A 19,923-nucleotide genomic window follows, 5' to 3' on the forward strand; every position below is an offset into this window, starting at 1 on the left:
AAGAAGTTACGACCGTAAAATTTGGTCTTGAAATTCAGGCCAGTACAAACCTACACAACATTTTTCAAAAAAAATACAATATTGGTCACTATTTCAAAAAATTCATCCAATACGTAACCGGTTAGCTTTCGAAACATTACCGGAACTGCCTGTAACGAAACCAGGTTTTTTACTAATTAGAAATATTACACCGATGTGTATATAAAAATTAAAACAATATTTTGGATTTTGTTTTAATTGCTTCAACACAAAAAACCCCAATGTCTCTGAATCACGTTTAAAATTTCAAAACTATTGCACAATGATTTTTTTGTAGCCATCTTTCGTTATTATTACTGTGTAATAAGAACAAAGTATATCTTTCCACTACTGAATAAAAGGATCTCATTGAATAAGTTTATTGTTTCAGTCCAAAAATTTCAGTATACTTATATAAAGGTTTCTTTTTCAAAACTGATGGTAAAACTAGGTTACGTACATGTAACTTAACACAAAAATGTTTACAGAATTCTCATATACTCAGCAAGCAAGGATCAAAATGTAACGCAGCATTTCGAAAACCCAAAAACAGTTCCCATACAAAAATTCTTCCGTACTCGCTCCGTTGCCAATAAAATAGCGATTTGCAAAAATAATCCTTGTTCAAACGCACAGTTATTAAATTGGGAGTTTGCGCTGAGGGATCAGAAGCCAAATATTAAAGTTGGTGCAAAGAAATATATTGCGCGGTAACCGCGGGATTAACTCTGTGTCAACACTGTGTCGCTTACTGAGGTGCAGTGTAGTGCACAATTAGATGAGCAGTTGTGCAGTATTTTTAAATCCATTTTTGAGAACGAAGTTTTTGTTTTGAGCGAAGGCGTTTATACTAATAAAATAAAGTCTATGAGGAGGAGCTTTGCCTAGCGATGGGGCAGTACAAGCTTATAAAAGCAATGGATTGCTATGGTTAATAATAATTATGTATTGATAATTTTATGGAAACTAAGGTGAAATATACATAAAGTTATATAATTATAATATTTTCTTTCCATAATTTTACCTTATAAAACTCGATAGTCTGTTTATTAGATACATTATAATGTTAATTTTAACCGTCCAAAATATATGCTAATATAATAACTAGCTCGCTTATGACAAAAAAATACATGTTTAAACAACACATTTGAGGAAAATTCCATCATAATATATAACTCTTAAGAAATAAAATTAATTTTCACACGAAAGTAATTATGAATTATTATCTATTCATAATAAACGACGTAAAGTAGTCATACGTCATATTATTATTATTATCTGACGTAAATGCTACCTTAATAATATATGTATTGTTTATATTTCAAACTGGTAATAGAATAATTTGGATTAATTTACATGATTTACGTTTTTTTTTATGCTGCGCCAAAACTTAAGCAGCTTATAGAACAGAGTACTAAATAAACTTGCTCTAGGATATCATTTTGTGCTTAGGTAGGGTTTAATGATTGGTACTTTTACGTCAAATATTGAGATTAATGGTTTTTGATAAAAATAATCTATTATTAATCATTTATCCCTAATAAGTCTCACGAAGAGCCATGAATATTGGCACAAAGGTTGGAGTTCCAATAGAAGTATTTTGAAAAAATCTGAACGAAAAATATTTCCAAACGCGGTCAATAAATTGCACTCAAGTGTAAGAGGTTTACACGAAGGTTTAACTGTCAGTGGTGTGGGTGATTTATTTGTCTCTAGTGATAATTTATAGCCTCGACCTATTTAAGTTGAAGTTTCTCATAGCTGCACTATATATCTGTGAACGTAAGTGAAGTTAACCGAACGTATAGAAAACACACGGTTAGTAAGGACGGGATTTGGATGGGTGGGCATTTTGTAGCTAAAGAAAAGTTTTTAGACTGATCAACTACATGCTTATTTACCTAGAAAATTAAACAATTGTCGAAAATTAATATGAACACAACGACATGTGCTTTTATTTTGGTTTGAATTGTATTGACTTTTATTTAAAACTTTACAAAGTGCAACATCTTTCAGGATAGGCTACCCTAATTATGCTTATGAAGCATTAAATTACCTATAATGTCTTTTCGAACATAGTAAAATAGAAAAGAAATATGGAAATTCTCTAAAATATTACTATTATTACAAAAATAATAATGTAATAGCAAAATCCTGTTAGTCTTTGAAGTAAAAACATGAATCTATTTGATTAACTCTGTAATTTTTTTTTCTGAATAAATGTAATGTTATCTATAAACGTCAATCCTTCCAATAATATAGACAAAAAAAAATTATGACTTAGTTTCAAATGTTCTATTCTGATTAAGACGAACAAAAAATCTAATGATAACTTCATTAAGTGCGAATCAGATGATTATCTGTATTTTTGTATGTAATTAAAAATTAGAATTGTTTAATATACTTATTTGGTTATATGTATTTGGTATTTTCCTTGACTAAAGGTTGGTCTAATATTCATAAAAAATTTACAGACTGGCCCAACTTCGTTCGGGTATAGTACAATTTTATCCCGTTGATTCGATCTCATGTGATGTTTGATCTCGTCGATTGGGATCGAGGGAAAAAAGCCCACAAGATTCAAATATAGCCCGATAATAACAAACGTATTAAAAAAAACAATTACCCAATTAACTTTAGTTGTTCAAAAGTTATGCGCGTACAAGGTAATTAATATTTATTCATAAATATAGTTTTCTCACTGATGATCCTGTTTTAGTTTTTTCATTAGGAGTAGAGTAGTTTCAGGAGGAGTAGTCTGAAGCCATTTTTAGAAAATCTTTATATCTACACCAATCCTGTCGACACTGAATACGTCTAGAACAATATAAAATTAGCATATCCGTACCATATTAGTCTCCGGATATAATTTGCCTATAACACAATATAAATGAGCTTACAACCAGCGTTGAAGCCTTTATATATAATCACTCGACTTCAAATCGTGATCGTGACTGATTAAATCAGCTGTTTTCACTAAATATAGAACTATATTTATTGCTTTGCCTTTGTCAATATTTTATTCCACATTATGTTGTGACACCTGAGTGATCTAAACATTCACCATTGGCTTCACGAAGCTATGGGTGTTACCACTTGTCTTTATGCTAAAATAAGACATTGTAATGAAATTTGTGTTAGAGTTCGAATTGCAGGGTTAAAAAAAATGCTTAAACTGACACACTTATAAAAAAAAAAACATGCGAAGATAAAACCATTTATTCTATTTAACATTATTTTCAAATATTTTTGCCGGTCATATTAACAATTATGATAATTCTTTAAGCCTCAATAAACACATTAAATGTCGTTCAATGACCGCTAGACTCATTACTCGCTACTGATTAAACCTGACCTAGAAACTGAATCCGGAACCTATTAAAGAACTGTCATGATTGTGGCCATGATACCTCAGTAAATGATACAAATAAATATAATGCCGTACAGACGGTTTAAAGTATCTCACTAATATTATAAATGCGAAAAATTGTGAGTATGTATGTCCATACATATGTCTGTTACTCTTCCACGCAAATACTACTGAATCGATTACAATGAAATTTGGCATTAAGACCCAGAAAAACACATAGGCTACTTTTTATCCAGGAGTTCCCGAGGGTTTGGGATTTACACGGGAAGAGTTTCCACACGGGCGAAGTCGTGGGCGACGTCTAGTTCGGTATAAAGACATTACACCGAATGCTATATCTACTCTTAAGATATGTCCCTTGCCCAGCAGTGAGGCAGCCATGGTCAACCCATTGCTCACTGCTGGGTAAGGGTCTCAACTTGAAATGAGGGAAAGGTAAAGTATTGAGTCCACTAGGCTGAAAGGGGGTGGGTTGGAATTTTGCATCTCATCAATAACTGTTTGAAAGAACCTTCTGGTAATGTTCTGTTCTACCTCGATGTTTTGATTCACCGTAAAATAAGTGAGTAATATTTTTTTTAGATTTCTTCGAAATGTCATTACTGTGTTGGTTCAAATCCTTAACTACTTCCAAAGGAAGCGAATGTCTAAACTAAAGTAATGAAGCAATTACTTGCTTAATAACTGTTAATGAGTTAGTAATAAATAATAAATGAAATTACAAAGATTTATACTCATATATCACAGTTGAACAAATTACGTGCAAACCTTGATATCGTTGGTCCGGATCTCAAGACCTTAATACATGAATAACGCTAATTCTCGAAGATCATGGAAAGGCTATATCCTTAATCGTATTCAATTTCGCGTGTTGTTGTAGCTGTAATGCGCCACTTGATAGCCGAGTTTAAAAAAATATCAGTAAAATATCCTTGGTGATAGCGTTGGAGCGTAAAAGATCGCGCTTTAAGTTAAACAGTTATTTCCTTGAAAATTCGTTGTTATTTGTTTATTGCTGACCCTACCTAGCGTGATACAATGATCATAAACATTTATACAGTTATATTATGTTTATAATTTCTTCGGAATACGCTAGGTGCGTTGATGAACCTTTCATGCAATTTTTTCAAGGGCTACTTGGCCGCAGTCGTACTCAGTAGAAAATCACAACTGGTATTCTTTTCACTATACTACGAAAGAAATAAATTAAAAAAGGATGCACATAATACGTGTATTGTTTGTACAAGCAATCGTTTAATAAACCTAATACGCCAAGTATAATTAGTAATCAGTCAGTTACATTGAACAGGGCCAACGGAGTTACGCTCCGCTGAGCAGACAAACTAAAGTGCAAGGTGATCAGGAACTAAATAATAAGATTTAGATATTTTTACAGATATTTAAGATAATACTGATATTAATTAATTAAAATAACAATCTTAATAAGGTACTTAAAAACGTACTTGATATTTTTTTTCAATTCATGAAGGCCAAGCCTACGTGAAGTACCCAACTATGTACACTTAGCCTGCGTGTTGTACTCAAGGTCTAACCCCTCCCTCATTCAGGAGGAGACCCCTGCCTAGCAATGGGACAGTAAAAGGTAAAACAAATCAACTTATTTAAGTAACCAAAATACCAAAAAAAAATCTGGGATATATTCCACCCACAATCAAAGGCCTCGCCTTCATTTCAAACGTTTTCGTTGTCTAACATAATCTATTATGTCTTTGTAAATTTCTTTCTGTTATATACGTACACATTTTTCGTAATAAACTGAATCACTCAATTTCGCATATACCTCTACAGAAGACATACCTCGCATATAGCTTGACCTTCAAAGTTCATTCACCCCGTCACTAATACGTATTATATCCCAAACTTTGTAAGATTATATCCTGGAGGTTCTTCCCAATTCGTAACCTTATTCATACCAATTCCTAGAATAAGAGTGCGTGTACATATGTTTATTGTACAAGTAGAACGGACTAAGGTCACGTCAATCAATTTAAGCATAATTAGGGATATCTAGAAACAAACAATGACTTATTGAATGGAGTAATAAGTAGGGTAAATAGTGAGTATTCATGAGTAATCGATGCTGTGTTAAATTTTTTCAAAATTATATATATATATATTTTTTTTTATATAACTCATTACTGTCCTACTTCGGGGCAAGGGTCTCCTCCCAAACGATGGGGAGGGGTTAGGCCTTGAGTCCACCACGCTGACCAAGTGGGGGATGGAGACATTGCATGCCCTCAATAAATGTAATAAGTGTATGATAATAATCATTTATTTTTCTCCAACTTAGTGAGATATGTATACGTAGATGTGTATTGTTTAATTAAACTTTTGTGGGTCACTCACCAAATGTGTGAGCATCGGAATAGTCCTATTTTCTATTAAAATTAAATTATGATTTTTGATCTCATGATAAAGTACTGACATCACACAATTATCTTAGGCCTAAAAATTATATTTACGCAACTGCTTTAGTATTAAAAGTAAGGCCTACGAATAAATTAAAATAAAAATTACATAAATATCCGAAAAATGGTAATTTAACAAAATAGTAGATTCATTATCTATTGTAATCTTAATCCTGTGCCTCAAAAAAAATAAAAAATACATTTTTTTTGGCATTCCTAATGTTTCAAAATGTAGAACGTTTCCGCTCATTAACTTAAATTAAATAAATAAAAATAAATAGTTTTTCACCAACTGTTGTGATCTCTCTTCGTTTATTCCCGGAATGAGAAACGGTTGGAGTCCCCCGTATGGTAAAATTAAATAATTATGGTGTTGACCATATAAATCTTGAACGAATGCAAAAAACGTTTGGAGGTATGTAAAGTATCTTAAAGCAGTTTTCCTTAATAAGTTAAGCACCTACTAATATTATGAATTCGAAAATTTGTGAGTATGTTCGCATGTTTGTTACTCTTTCAGGCTAATAATACTGAACTGATAGCGATGAAATTTGGTGCGTAAATAGCTGAAGACCCAGAATAACACATAGGCTACTTTTTATCTCGAAGTTCCCGAGGGATCAAGATTTACACGGGAAGGATTTCCACGCGGACGAAGTCGCGGGCGGCCTCTAATAATTTATAATACAAACATAAATTTAAAAAGTCATTGGTCATTTTGCGGTATTCCCCAGTTGTTAAAACCTCAATCATTTATGAACAGGCAAAAACTAGTACCAATTTCGAAGCCTTACAGCCTTTTTTGTATCTTTAAACAAGATTATAAAACAACATTTTAGTGCTAAGATTGACTGTAATAGCTTACTTCCGAGTTACTGTTGACGCTCAAAACAATCTCCTCACAAGGTTGACCTCTTTCAATAAAAACAATTGCATGTATTACGAACAAACCATTTATTAAAATTACTTAAATTCTCGTGATATGCAAGATTATTATGCTGGTGCGACTTCCTAAAATTCTGGAGAGAAAGGAATTCAAGGATCACGTAAATTACTAAGAGTTGACAAGTTACATAAATTTATTCTTGTTGTTCTTGAGTTTAGTGTGTCAAACAAACGATTGGTCGGGCCTTCTTCATGGCTATGCCTTAAAACGTTTAAGAATTTGGAATACGACCTGTTTTTGCAATTATATTGCACAATAAGGCATATTGCACAAAATTGTAGACCATTTAGGGTGTAAGTTGTTCAATATTTTTTAAATAATTTCACATATCCGATTCAATGAATTTCATTAAGTAAATTTCTTGTGCATATTATTACAGGTCTAGAAGCGGTTTCATAAATATGGTATTTTGAATTTTATTCAATTTTCATTATACCGATGAACTCCTGTCATTACTAACTAGTAATATCGGATTAAACTATGCATAAAAGAGATAAAGATGATTTATTTAAGTAGGTATAATTTATTTGGAATGTTCTAACGTTTTTCCTTAAACACGTATTTTCCACAACAAAAATCTTTGAGAATGTAACATACCTAAACGTGGTCATAAAATTTTTCATCCTGACAGTTTTAAAACATGATGTGATGATGACTTTGTCAAAATAACTTAGGTTTTTGATGTATAGTAAGGAATGTATAGGAGTTTTCCTTATTTGCTATTTTAGCATTCCAAATGAAAAAGCAATAGGAAAACCAATCGTAAGAATTTTGGGTACAGCCAAATTAAACATTAGGCATTTAAAAAATCTACCGAAGGTACCCACATATTTTTGAAAACTAAGCAATGTAAAAATAGGAATATAATAATATATTGTGCGTTTTCAGTCCATGAAAATCACAAATTAAAATAATAAAAGACCCGGTGCAAACATAGATGATTTTTATAAAAAATAAGACCTAAATGGATGGACACTTACAATTAATAATAAATAAATGACAAATCTCACAGTCAGTATAGGTCAGGGTGACATTGTTTTGCAAAAAGGTCTGTAGGTATGTTAAAGTGACATTATCAAAAAAGTACACATTTTAACAATACGTTCATATTGCTTAACAAAAGATTAAAAACAAGTTTCACAGGATCTTGTGGTCATAAAGCCTTTCCGGCAATTTTTTTTACCATAATTTAATGTACTTATTATATTTTCCTGTTTCAATTGTATGTGCCTTGTAGTCTCAACTGAAGGGTATAAAATGTAACCTTAAGTATTCGGTGTTTGATTATTGGGAAGGATAACTGAGTTTTAAGTGAGAAAAATCTACTTAGATAATAATTATTTATTTAAAATAAAAATGAATTGCTAAATGTGTTCCTAAGCGCAAATCTCGATAATAGCTAAACCGACTCCGCAATTTTTTAATAAAATTCCTTGAAATACGAGGGTAGTTCTTACGCAAAGAAAAAAAATAAAAATAAATCTTTAGTTAGACGGTACAAAGTTCGCAGGGACAGCTAGTTGAGAAATATAATAAAAATGGCAGAAGTAATTATCCGACTTCTTCAGAATAATGTGAGAAAAGCGGTTCAACGACGACGATTAGGAGCCAATGTCAAGAGCATAGTTCATAAATAGTAATTACTTATTCATACTGCTTATTACTTTTTACTATTTACATTTTATTGTCTATTTATTTGCCTGTCTGTTTGTTTATATGACCGGTAAGATTCCTTTAACCACCAAACCAAATAAACAGTTTTTAGAGTGAGATATTATAAAGAATGTTACTACAAAGTTTTTCTCGAAAATACTTTACTTTTTGAGTTTCATATCTTGGACTTTGGTCAACAACTAATTAACATAAATAAGCATACAATTCACTAGTGCAAACTCTATTGTGTGAATATTTTTGAAAGACTTATACCAGTTATTCCGAGTGCTTCTGAAACACCTAGTTAATGAGTCATCGCTGCCCCCTCCTTCGTCCTTGTTCATATTACTTTCATGTAATCAGACTAGTTACTTCATATGTTTTTATTTCACATTTAGAAGTGGTCGCGTGAAACATGCTGGTGTTTACGTGTTTACTGAGTGTGGTTTGTTGTGTGAACGCGATCTTTTATGATTCGTATACCGGCAAGACTATTACGAAGGAGGAAGTTCAAAAGCATGATAAAGCTAATACTACTTTGTGAGTATTGTTTGCTTTTGGGATTTTTTGAAGGGATTTTAAAGTTTAAATTGTATTTTTGTTTTTTTTTTAAGACGTTTTGTGAATTATTTTGTTACTTGATTTAAAAACGTACGATATGCCTGTAATGAGTCGTTAATTATAAAAAAAATATTATCATTTTTTTTAATTTAGATTTTCGCCATAAAGTTACTGTGAAATTGATCCATAGCTATAAATTTGATTCTAAAAAACGGGTCCATAGAAGTTTGGACATTGGGTTTGAGTTTGTGTGTCCTTAATGCTGGTTTCACAACTTCTGTATCATATCATATATTGGTTAATTTAAATGGGTGGAACTCTGTCACAACTTTATACTGTCACTGTATATTTCAGAGAGGTTCTAACATTACTATACGCAATGAAAAAGACCTTAAATATTATTTTTTTATGCGTGACCCCAAAACAAGATAGCCTCTAGTAATATAAAATCATCTAGTAATTAATAATATTTCTCTTATTCAGTTGGTGTGTGAACGACATTCAACCATGTGACCCTCACGAAGGAAGGCGGGTCGATGGATCCTGCAACAATCTGCATCACCCAGTGAGAGGAGCCACCCATACTCCTTTTGTGAGGGTATTACCACCAGTGTTTGATAAAAGTGAGTATTATTTACTTTATTTACTTTCAGTCATGAAAGAGGTCAGATGCGTAATATTCGTAATTTAGCGGTCCTGTATCACAAGATTTATAAATGTGAAGTGTGATTTGTGAAGTGTCGTTTTTTGGTCTCTGCTTATCTCTTTGTATTTACACACACTATTCTTATAATAAAATCATGCCGGTTATACCCAAAGGCGTAAAGCAAAAGTGTATTAAATGCACATTATGCGTTTAAAATGTTAAACCAATGTAATAAGGGCGTAATAACCGGCATTTTTTTATACCGATCTAGTTAACAAACCGGGGTTCTGTTGAGAATATCATAATATAAATAAGAATCGGACCATAAACCTTGTGATCCGCCACTTTGAAAAGCAAAAAGTGAAGCATTGTAAAAGCCCTATAATAATTCTATGTACATATATATTTGTCAATCACTACTACAGCGTGATACTATTTTTTTTAAATCCAAAAATAGATCAACTGATTCTTATCAGCTACTACAAAAACTTATTGACGTCACTACTATGACAGCAGGTGGCAATCCGAAGAAATAAGAACTGGTTTCAATGGTCAGTAATCGCGTTGTCAAGGCAAGATTCATTGTTATACAATACAGTTCCTGTATTCCTAAATACTTCGAACTAAAACGTGAATGAACTAAAACGTGATTTAAACAAAAAAGGCCTTCGGAGACCTCACACTCATTTATGTTTTTCTGCTCTACAGTTTACCATCTTTTCTTGAGATTTCTTCCGGATCTTCAACCGGGAAATGAAAGAAGTATATTTTTAAAGTAAAGATTTCTGTCGAAGGTATATACTATTTTCCAGGTTTTAAGCCCCTAAGAGCTACGTGCACTTCGATCATGATCGCCTATCATGAATCTAAGTTGCTAAATAGTATGCGCCAAATTGATAGAATAACATGTTAATCACTAAAATCTAAGAGGGAAAACAATGTACAGCATAGTGGCTTTCAAATAGTTTTCAACTGAGATACGTGATAGCTTTCAGAACCGAACGCCCGTGGAGTCCATTCATTATTTCTCATTTAAACCTTTTGTTGCAGATTTTGAGCCGAAAAAAGCAGCATCAGGCAATGATCTACCCCTCGCTCGATATCTAAGGACTCGTTTGATATCAGCCGGCAGTATACCAGATCAGATCCTAACAACACTTGCCGTACATTTCTTCGTGTTCACGTCAGCTGATCTTGTGTCTTTACACGATACTGGTATGATATGAACAATGACACCTTATAATAATTGGGTAGTTGAGGAGTTAACGAAAAATTATTCAAGTTTTATTCGTAAAAGGTTCATATAAAATACCCAGGCTATATAATTTTTTAAATATTGTTCAAATTGTAATTATTACAGACTGAAACATTTCATTTCATACTAACGAAAATACGAAACTGGGACGTCACTATTTCGTATTCCTAAACTAAAATGTATTTTTGACATTTCACAAAGAGAAGTTAATTTCACTGGTAGTCATCTACCCTATTCAGTCCCGTCAATGTTTTCCTATTAAAATGTAAAATTTTCTTTATTTGGTTAAATTACCAAATGATAAATTGCTGTCACATCCACTTACAATCAAGATGGTCAGACCTAAGACTATAAATATAATCTATTAACAATAGTAATCGATTTTTGAAGTAGTATTTTTCTGCACATGATATAAACCATAGTATTAGACGACATTATATGTGAGTTCGTCTTCGTAGCAAATTTTCCACAGGAGCCTATAATTAATAAATACCTGCTATTTTTCGTAGTAAACTACATCCAATGGCGACCCTACTGCTGTCTAGAAAAAGGCAAGACTGACTACATGTGTACTCCAAACAAGATTCCTATAGATGACCCGGTCCACCGTTTCTCTGGTGTCCGTTGTACTAACATGACGAGGCCTGAAACCTTCCAGACTATTGGATGTGTGAAGAACGATACTAGTCCTGACAGGGTAAGAAGTTTCTTATTTTTACCCATTATCTACTGTCCACGGTTGGGCAAGAATCTCCTGCCAATTTGAGGAATGGTTTAGGCTAGAAGTCCAGCACACTGTCCAAGTGCGGATTGGGACATGTCCTCAAGCAATATAATTTTAATTTAAGGTTTTATTACGATGATTTCCTTCACCGTGTGAGCAAGTAATCTGTATTTGTTATTCGCACATGGCTTCGAAAAATTGCTCCGGGTTTGAATGTGATACGACACATTCTTTGAACACAATTTGACAAAAATATATATTATTACTTGCGAGAATTTTAAATGGCTGGGTTAATAAATGGGTAATTTTTCTCTGCAAATATATTTTGTATTATATTTTCAATGTTTTTAACTGCGTCATTGCTACATCCTGAACTTTTTATTTCAGGATTTAAACGAAACTGTTCTTCATAAATTATTTATTAATTCATATTTTTAGCGTTGAAATAAACAATAGCAAAATGGAATAATTGCATAGTTATTTTCAGATTTTTGATTTTTACACTAAAATAAAAAGACTAATTAATTAAATTCATATTCAACGTTTTAAAATTAAATACTTTCTCACATTTTAAAAATCGTTTTAAAGTAACCATAAAAATAATATAATGGAACAAAATGCATTTAATTTATTCTTCTCAGGTTTTGTCAAAATATTTACTGTGTAATTGTGTAATGTATTCAAGATGAATAAATAAAATACTGTCCTACTGTTGGACAAGGGCTTCCTCCCAAAGTTAATAAGGTGTTTTGGCCTTGAATCTACCTAGTTTAACACTAGACTGTCTCCGTGGCCCGGTGGTTTAAGTTGCCACGCCGTTACTATTGACTCGGGAGGTCGCGGGTTCGATTCCCACACGGAACAATTATAAGTGCGATCCACAAATAATTGTTTCGGGTCTGGCTATAGTTTGTGTCCATTGTTTGTATGTTTGTTAAAGTGCCCGCGACACAAGAGTAATTCTTAGTGCGGGAGTTGTATTAAAAAAAAACAACTACCGGTGGATGCACCGTTTTGAGCGACACGATTATCAATTTTAATGTTCATATAGCTTCAAAAAGTCATTGAACCTTTGCCCAGCTGTGTTTGATACGCCTGCTTAATGCATCAGGTATTGCGACTTACATTTTTTTTTATTTCTCCAGATCGTATCATCAACTCCCCTGTTCGATCTTTCAATGCTTTACGGGAACCTTATACCCTCTTTGGTTCAACGAGGTCGTCTCTTCAAAGGAGGTCTTCTGAAGTTTGAGATTGAAGACGGCAGAGTCTGGCCACCGAGCTACAAGACCCAAGCTAACGTGTGCTACTTGAACCAACGGCCAAAAGAGCTGAGATGTCATAATACACGTGAGTCGAATTATGTAAAACAATAATAATTTGAATAAGGAATAGAGTGAATCGTACATTCAATGCAACTGAAATAAATTAAACTATAAAAATAAAATAACTATTAGATTGAAAAAACGGCAAGTTATGGCGCTGTGGTTATCGTGGTCACCTTGCTGCAGTAACCGTAGCGCCGCACTTGGTAGATTCAAATCTGATACAAAAAATATATTTGTATGATGACATTGATTATTGACTTTCATCCTGGATAGAAACTTATCTGCATATTATTTTTTTTTACAAGTATTTAAGTATGTTTATCAGTTGTCTGGTTACCAAAGTACAAGTTTTGATGAGTTGGGATGACTGTGTGTTCTTGTACAAATATTTATATTCATGTTATTGTTTATATTACTTAAAAATACTCTGTTTTATAGCCGAAGACGGAATCAATACTCTAGCAGGAATAGGCCTAGTGACTATATGGTTTTGGAGGTACCACAATCATATAGCGAATGAGCTGGCCAAAGTGAACCCTTGCTGGGATGATGACAAACTGTTTGAAGTTGCGAGGGACATTAACATCGCTGTGTACTTACAAATTTATTATTACGAGCTATCTCCTATTTTGTTTGGTAAGTTACATTAATGAACCTATTTTATATTTTACTACTTTCAATGTTAGCTATAGCATATGGCAATAGGCTCACCCAATCAAGCATTTGCTTCACGATAGTAGATTGTGAAAAAACTAGCTGCAGCATTCCTCATAGGACTTTTTAATGGAAAAACTCAGAAACTCAATCTTAAGTCAGACTTTGAGCTTTCCTGGAAAGTAGCACTGTTTTTAAAGAAAATGGCCTGGTTGTGCACCAACAAAAAGTAACTATTTGCATGAAAATGTGATCAGCGCCCATTGCGAGTGCCGAAGCAACAGATTTTTAGTACTATTTAAATGTTAAACTCTCGATATTCGATACTACTGACTGTAGAACTACGCTGACTGTAGACTCATCTATAATATTCATTTCTATTTCGTGTCCAGGTTTCGAAAATCTGGTGAAAGATGGAGTGATAACTCCTAACGGGGGATTCAGAGACGAGTACAATGAACACATCTTGCCGCAACTATCACTGGAGTATCCCTTCGTGTTGAGATGGGCGCATAATTTACAAGATGGACCTTTGAAGTGAGTACTCACCCCCAGATTCCTCAGCCAAGTATTTCTGCTAACTCCATAATGTCGGCTCCCAGTTTCATCGGATGCCGTATTTTACATGGAGCGACTGCCTATCTGACCTCCACAACCCAATTACAGACATAGATTGTAATATGATATCCTTCGGTAAAACTGGTTGTCAAACTTTCAAGCTTCCGACTACTGTTAATTTCCTAGAAATTAATATTCTTAATTTGTAACTTAATAATTAGTAATAATTGTCAAAATTAATAAAAATGTTAAATTAATTTTGACAATTTGAAATTTATAAAGACAATAGTAACTAACCCATCAAGAACCTAATTATCTTTAAGGAATGGAAAAAAGTCTTTACGTTTACTACCATTCATATCAGAGATGGCGATAAAATTTTAAATCAGTGCCAAGATCAATATTGTTGAATGAAATAATTCACAGCGTAGTCTATTTACATTTAAATATCTTGGTTAAGTTATTTATTGATAGCTTTGAAAGTCAAGACCTAAGGTCAAGACTATTAACTGTAAAGAATTTATTATTAACTGTTGTCGTAAATAATGCCATTCATATAATTGTAATACTATCTTCTACACCTGACTTTGTCCGCTCAAAAATGTTTTGTATTGATATTACTTCCATAGTCACTTCATATTCAAACATAAAGTTACCAGTTGCGTTTGTCTGTCTATCTATTCGCGATAAACTCAAGATCTGCTTGATGGATCTTGGAAAATCAGAAATCTGAATTTGTTTTAAGGTAAAATGTTATAGTTATTTGGTGTTTTTAACCTTTCGAAAGTGACCATTGGAGATAGTATATTTTTCTCTTGCTTTGATCAGTAGTTAGGCAGTTTACAGGTTAAGAAAAAAACCCTAAAAATTAGTTCGCATTTTGCATGAAAAAAACTGTTCTATCTTGAGTACATACTAAGAATAGGTATTTCATAAATGTTTTTACCGATGTTGTTTTACAAACACATACTTAATAAATTTTAACGGATTATTAATTTGCTTTACGCATAACATTTTCAAGGTAATGAGAATAAAACGATATCTCGCGATTGTTCTAGTAATTATTGTGTTTAAATGAACTACGTATAAAGTTTATTGTCTACAATATTCATTGTTAACTTTAAAACCTTTATTTGGATGCTTTTTTCAAACTTTACTATTGATTTCAATAATGTAGCAGGGATTTTTTTAAATACGAGACGCAACAACATCTTTAATTCATTCACGCATGGGCAGAAGGCAATAGTCATATAACAAACCAAAAACTATATAGAAAAAGTTAAATGTTACACTTAATAAATAATAAAATAATGTTATCAAAACAGTATCAATCTGTAAAAACATTCATTCATGCGTATCATCCTGTCATAACTACAAATTACTACTTACGTGTACTCTGGAGAAACAGCGGCGACGTGGCAAGGCAACCTTGCGTTCGGCGCCGGCGCGTCTCGATCCTGTGACGACACTGACACTTTTTGCGGGTAGTCCAATATTATTAACACCGTTAATTCACATTTTATTATCTATTTACAAGAAAAATAGCCAAGCGTTCTTTTTCAGGTTCTGAAAAAGATTCATTCAGATTAACCTAAATTCAATAATGATAAACAATCAACAACACTATGGCCTCCTTATCACAGTAGGTAAAAACTTAAAACACATATAACTGAAATGTCTTTATTACACAGCAACAGTAAATATTATATTTACTTTCACTTAATTATAATTATTATTACACCAATTACACCAACTAAATCAAGATCAAAAAATAGCGATCAGCATTTTTGCCAAAGAATTATCCAATATCGCCAACATGACATTTAGTCAAAAAAAAGAAAAACAAAAAGATTCGTTCTGAATCCTTAACATCTTAGTATTGATCTTGATTGGTGGTTAAAAAAAAACACATTTGTTCTTCTTACTAAAATTAATAATTTCAGTCTACTATTACTAACATATTAGGATTAAAAAAATATAATAATTTAAAAAATCATAATTAATGTTGTTCAACGAAACAATAAAAACAAAGAATGCGTTTATTTATTTCCTCTGCTTTTGTTGAAGCAGGCAAAGACAACAACAAATCAACAACCTGTACAGCCTCTTCTCCATCGTAATCGTAAAATTTTTAAAATAATTAGTAATAATATATCTATACTAATATTATAAAGCTGAAGAGTTTGTTTGTTTGATTGATTGTTTGTTTGTTTGTTTGAACGCGCTAATCTCAGAAACTACCGGTCCGATTTTAAAAATTATTTCAGTGTTAGATAGCCCATTTATCGAGGAAGGTTATAGGCTATATCTATACTAATATTATAAAGCTGAAGAGTTTGTTTGTTTGATTGATTGTTTGTTTGTTTGTTTGAACGCGCTAATCTCAGAAACTACCGGTCCGATTTTAAAAATTATTTCAGTGTTAGATAGCCCATTTATCGAGGAAGGTTATAGGCTATATATCATCACGCTACAACCAGTAAGAGCAGACTACCAGTAAAAAATGTTAGAAAAACGGGGAAATATTTGACCCATTCTCTCTTATGTGACGCAAGCGAAGTTGCGCGGGTCAGCTAGTTGACAATATATTTTATTACGAACAGCGAATTAAAAGTTGCGAAAAGGGTGCTTTATAAAATATTAATATGATTTAAACCATTTTACTGTTTGTAAAATATTTCTTGCAAAAATATGCTAGGGGCGCTGATCAATTAATTTTACAAGATTTATAATATATATTTCTACTTTTATGTTTAGACCTCGCTATTCCTTAGTTAGTATTTTCTATGATTGTAAAAAAAATGTTTAATACATTTATTGATTGCATGCAAAGTCTCCAACCCACACTTGGTCAGCGCGGTGGACTCAATGCCTACCTCCTCCCCCTCGTTTGGAAGGAGACCCTTGCCCTGCAGTGGGACAGTAATGGGTAAAAAATCTTGTTGAATAATATTATTTTATTTCAGATTGTACGACAAAGACGGCTACTATTTGAAACAGGTGCCGATTGTAAACCTGACTCTGAGGTCTGGTTTCTTCGCAGTGGATGATAATATAGACTATGCTACTCAAGGCAGCTTCAGACAGGGCGGTGCTAAGGCTGATTATGTGGTTGATTATGATGTAAGTTTGCATTACTTAGTTATTGTTTATAAGGATATTTTTTTCGACTGATTTATCCTTCATACAAATGCATTATAGAAAAGTCTGTTAGAATTTTTGTAGATTTGGGAGGAACTGGATAATATGTTGAGATGAATACTTGTACATGTCATTATCTTTTCTTATTTATATTAGAATGAGGGTAGCCCAGGGTGTCTTAATGTGCCATATAGAAATAGGCTTACTTCCTATTACATGGAACAAAAATTTTAAATGGCAAAACGTGGGCTTTTTCGTACACCTTTGCCGAAACCTTCGGGTACAACAGACGTTATATTAGGCATGCCTTAAGAAAATGATGAACTGAAACTACAAACCTGTTTTATTTTCACAGATCTCTGAACAAGGCATGGGACCTCATCAACACGTCTTAGATTTGGTGACCAACGACATAGCAAAGAACCGTTACTTCGGATTCCCACCTTATGTCAACTACAGAGAGTTCTGTTTCGGTCAGAAGATAAAAAGCTTCGAAGATCTTCATGGCATTGTTGATGAAGAGGTAAATATTTTCGGAATTTTGTTATTAAGGTTAGATTCGAATAAGAGAATGTATAAAATAATCTATTCAAGTTTTTGAGTGCGATTCAAAAACACTAATATATTAATTCCGAACTCGGTATCATCGAAAGATTTGTAAACCACCATGATTGTAGTAATGAAAAGCATTGTAAGTTTTCACATTAAAATTATAAGAAAAGCATTTAATTTGGAACTCAAAAATATTGATTTGGGGCTTAAGTCAGTGTTGTATGTCCTTCTGTTGTCAATTCTACACCTTAAACAATTTGACAAGAAATAAAATTCATTACTCCTATCAAAATCTTCTCATATTATTATAATGATATAATGACTTATGTACATATACTTTCACCATATTTCTTGGTTCTACTAATCTCATATTATTATTATGTAATTTTGTATTACAGAGAATCGAAGTCCTAAGTGAAGTCTACGAGTCAGTTGAGGACTTAGATCTTCTTGCAGCCATCTGGATGGAGAAGCCAATGCGTGGTGGTATCGTACCTCCAACATTCTACTGCCTCGTGATAGACCAGTTGAAACGTAACATGTATGCCGATCGTCACTGGTATGAAAGACCTAATAGACCGAAGGCGTTCACTTACCGTAAGTTTTGAAAGATTATTTTTTGTACTCTTAGTAGGAAATGGTTTAATTTTTTTATATTTCTGCTCCTTAGAGAAACCGCTAATGTGCAGTCATTGTTAATTTGTTCTACACATATAATGACCAGAAATGTATGTATAGGCAATGACTAAAACATGCATTCACTCTTTCTAAAGTATTTTATCGATGGATGGAGTCAAAATTACTACTGTATTTTAACTTCAAACGAATTTCACAATCACCAAATATTAATTGTTGACTAATAGCAATATTTAAATTCATATTTTCATTCAAGAAAGTGCGATCTTAAGTTGAATACATACTAATAGCAACATTCAAATTTGATATTTTTGTACAAAAGAGCTGAAAATGTGAATAGTAAATCTGTCTTTTTGTCTCTGATGCGCGTGATACGCATTATTTAACCGATATTTAATTAAGTTAATTGCTTTGCAAGTAATGTATTCCAAGTTGACAATTATGCCGTTTAAATGATTATCCATTATCAACATTACTTCGCTAATTGAAATTATTGAAATAAGCCCAAAAATAAACGTTTTTACGGTTACAATATAATATCATGTTGTGGCTTTTATAACATATTTGAAATTTACAGCGCAACTTGCTGAAATAAGGAAGATAACAATGGCAAGAATTTTATGTGACGTCGGAGATACCGTCACAAGAATTCAACCTCGAGCATTCTTGAGACCTGGATACAAGTGAGTTTGATATTTATTATCTCCTTCTATAAAAAATTAAGTATACAAACAAAAATATTTTGATTACGGCCTGTGCCCAGTAGTGGGACACCGAAAAAATAAAAATTTATTTCATTTTTATAATAAATCATTCCAAAAGCAACTAAAACGCGCGACGATGGTAAAATAGAAATAGAAGTAAACTTCTTAAAACTATAATTCGACTGTTATTTTGGTGCCTACGCTATAACTTATTTTATATTAGTGGAATAGTATACTTCGGCAGTCATTTATGACACAACTAATATTTCAGTTTTTGTTGCAGTTTTTTCGATTTTCTGATTGCCAAAGTCGCTTTATTGATGATTTCCGAAATATACCTAATATTAAATTTTCTCTTCGTTCTAATTTCATTTACTTTATTACCGTAAGGAACATAAGATTATAATTTCTTAATTGTATTTATTTTCAGTAATCAAATGTGTACCTGCGACTACATCACAAATATGGACTTCAACGCTTGGAAAGACGAAACCTGCAGCGGACACGATCATCCCATCTGGTCTAAATACCTCTGAAAATTTGCAATATTTTCTCCAAAGAAAGAACATACGATCTAAAATCTAACTTTTAGATGGCCTGGTCAAATGTTTCTTAAATATAATATATTCTAACCATTTCTCTTTAAGATTTTGTGCTATAAATAAATATTATTCATTAAAATAGCTGTTTATTTTAGATTCTCCTCGTTTTCATTTAAATACGTCGCTCCATGTATGTAGCCAAA

General features: G+C 32.6%; 1 protein-coding gene across 1 annotated transcript; it reads left to right on the forward strand.

The window, feature by feature from the left end:
* Positions 1-8,790: 8,790 nt before the first annotated feature.
* On the forward strand, positions 8,791-19,874 carry LOC142973215 (peroxidase-like). The gene is made up of 12 exons (XM_076114848.1): positions 8,791-8,959; positions 9,464-9,603; positions 10,677-10,841; positions 11,391-11,578; positions 12,751-12,955; positions 13,372-13,569; positions 13,980-14,124; positions 17,112-17,268; positions 17,642-17,809; positions 18,237-18,435; positions 19,052-19,157; positions 19,609-19,874. The coding sequence occupies exons 1-12, from the start codon at positions 8,835-8,837 to the stop codon at positions 19,712-19,714; spliced, it is 1,902 nt and encodes a 633-aa protein (XP_075970963.1). The 5' UTR covers positions 8,791-8,834; the 3' UTR covers positions 19,715-19,874.
* Positions 19,875-19,923: the final 49 nt, after the last annotated feature.

This window comes from Anticarsia gemmatalis, chromosome 5, assembly GCF_050436995.1.
Source record: "Anticarsia gemmatalis isolate Benzon Research Colony breed Stoneville strain chromosome 5, ilAntGemm2 primary, whole genome shotgun sequence".
Taxonomy (NCBI): domain Eukaryota; kingdom Metazoa; phylum Arthropoda; class Insecta; order Lepidoptera; family Erebidae; genus Anticarsia; species Anticarsia gemmatalis.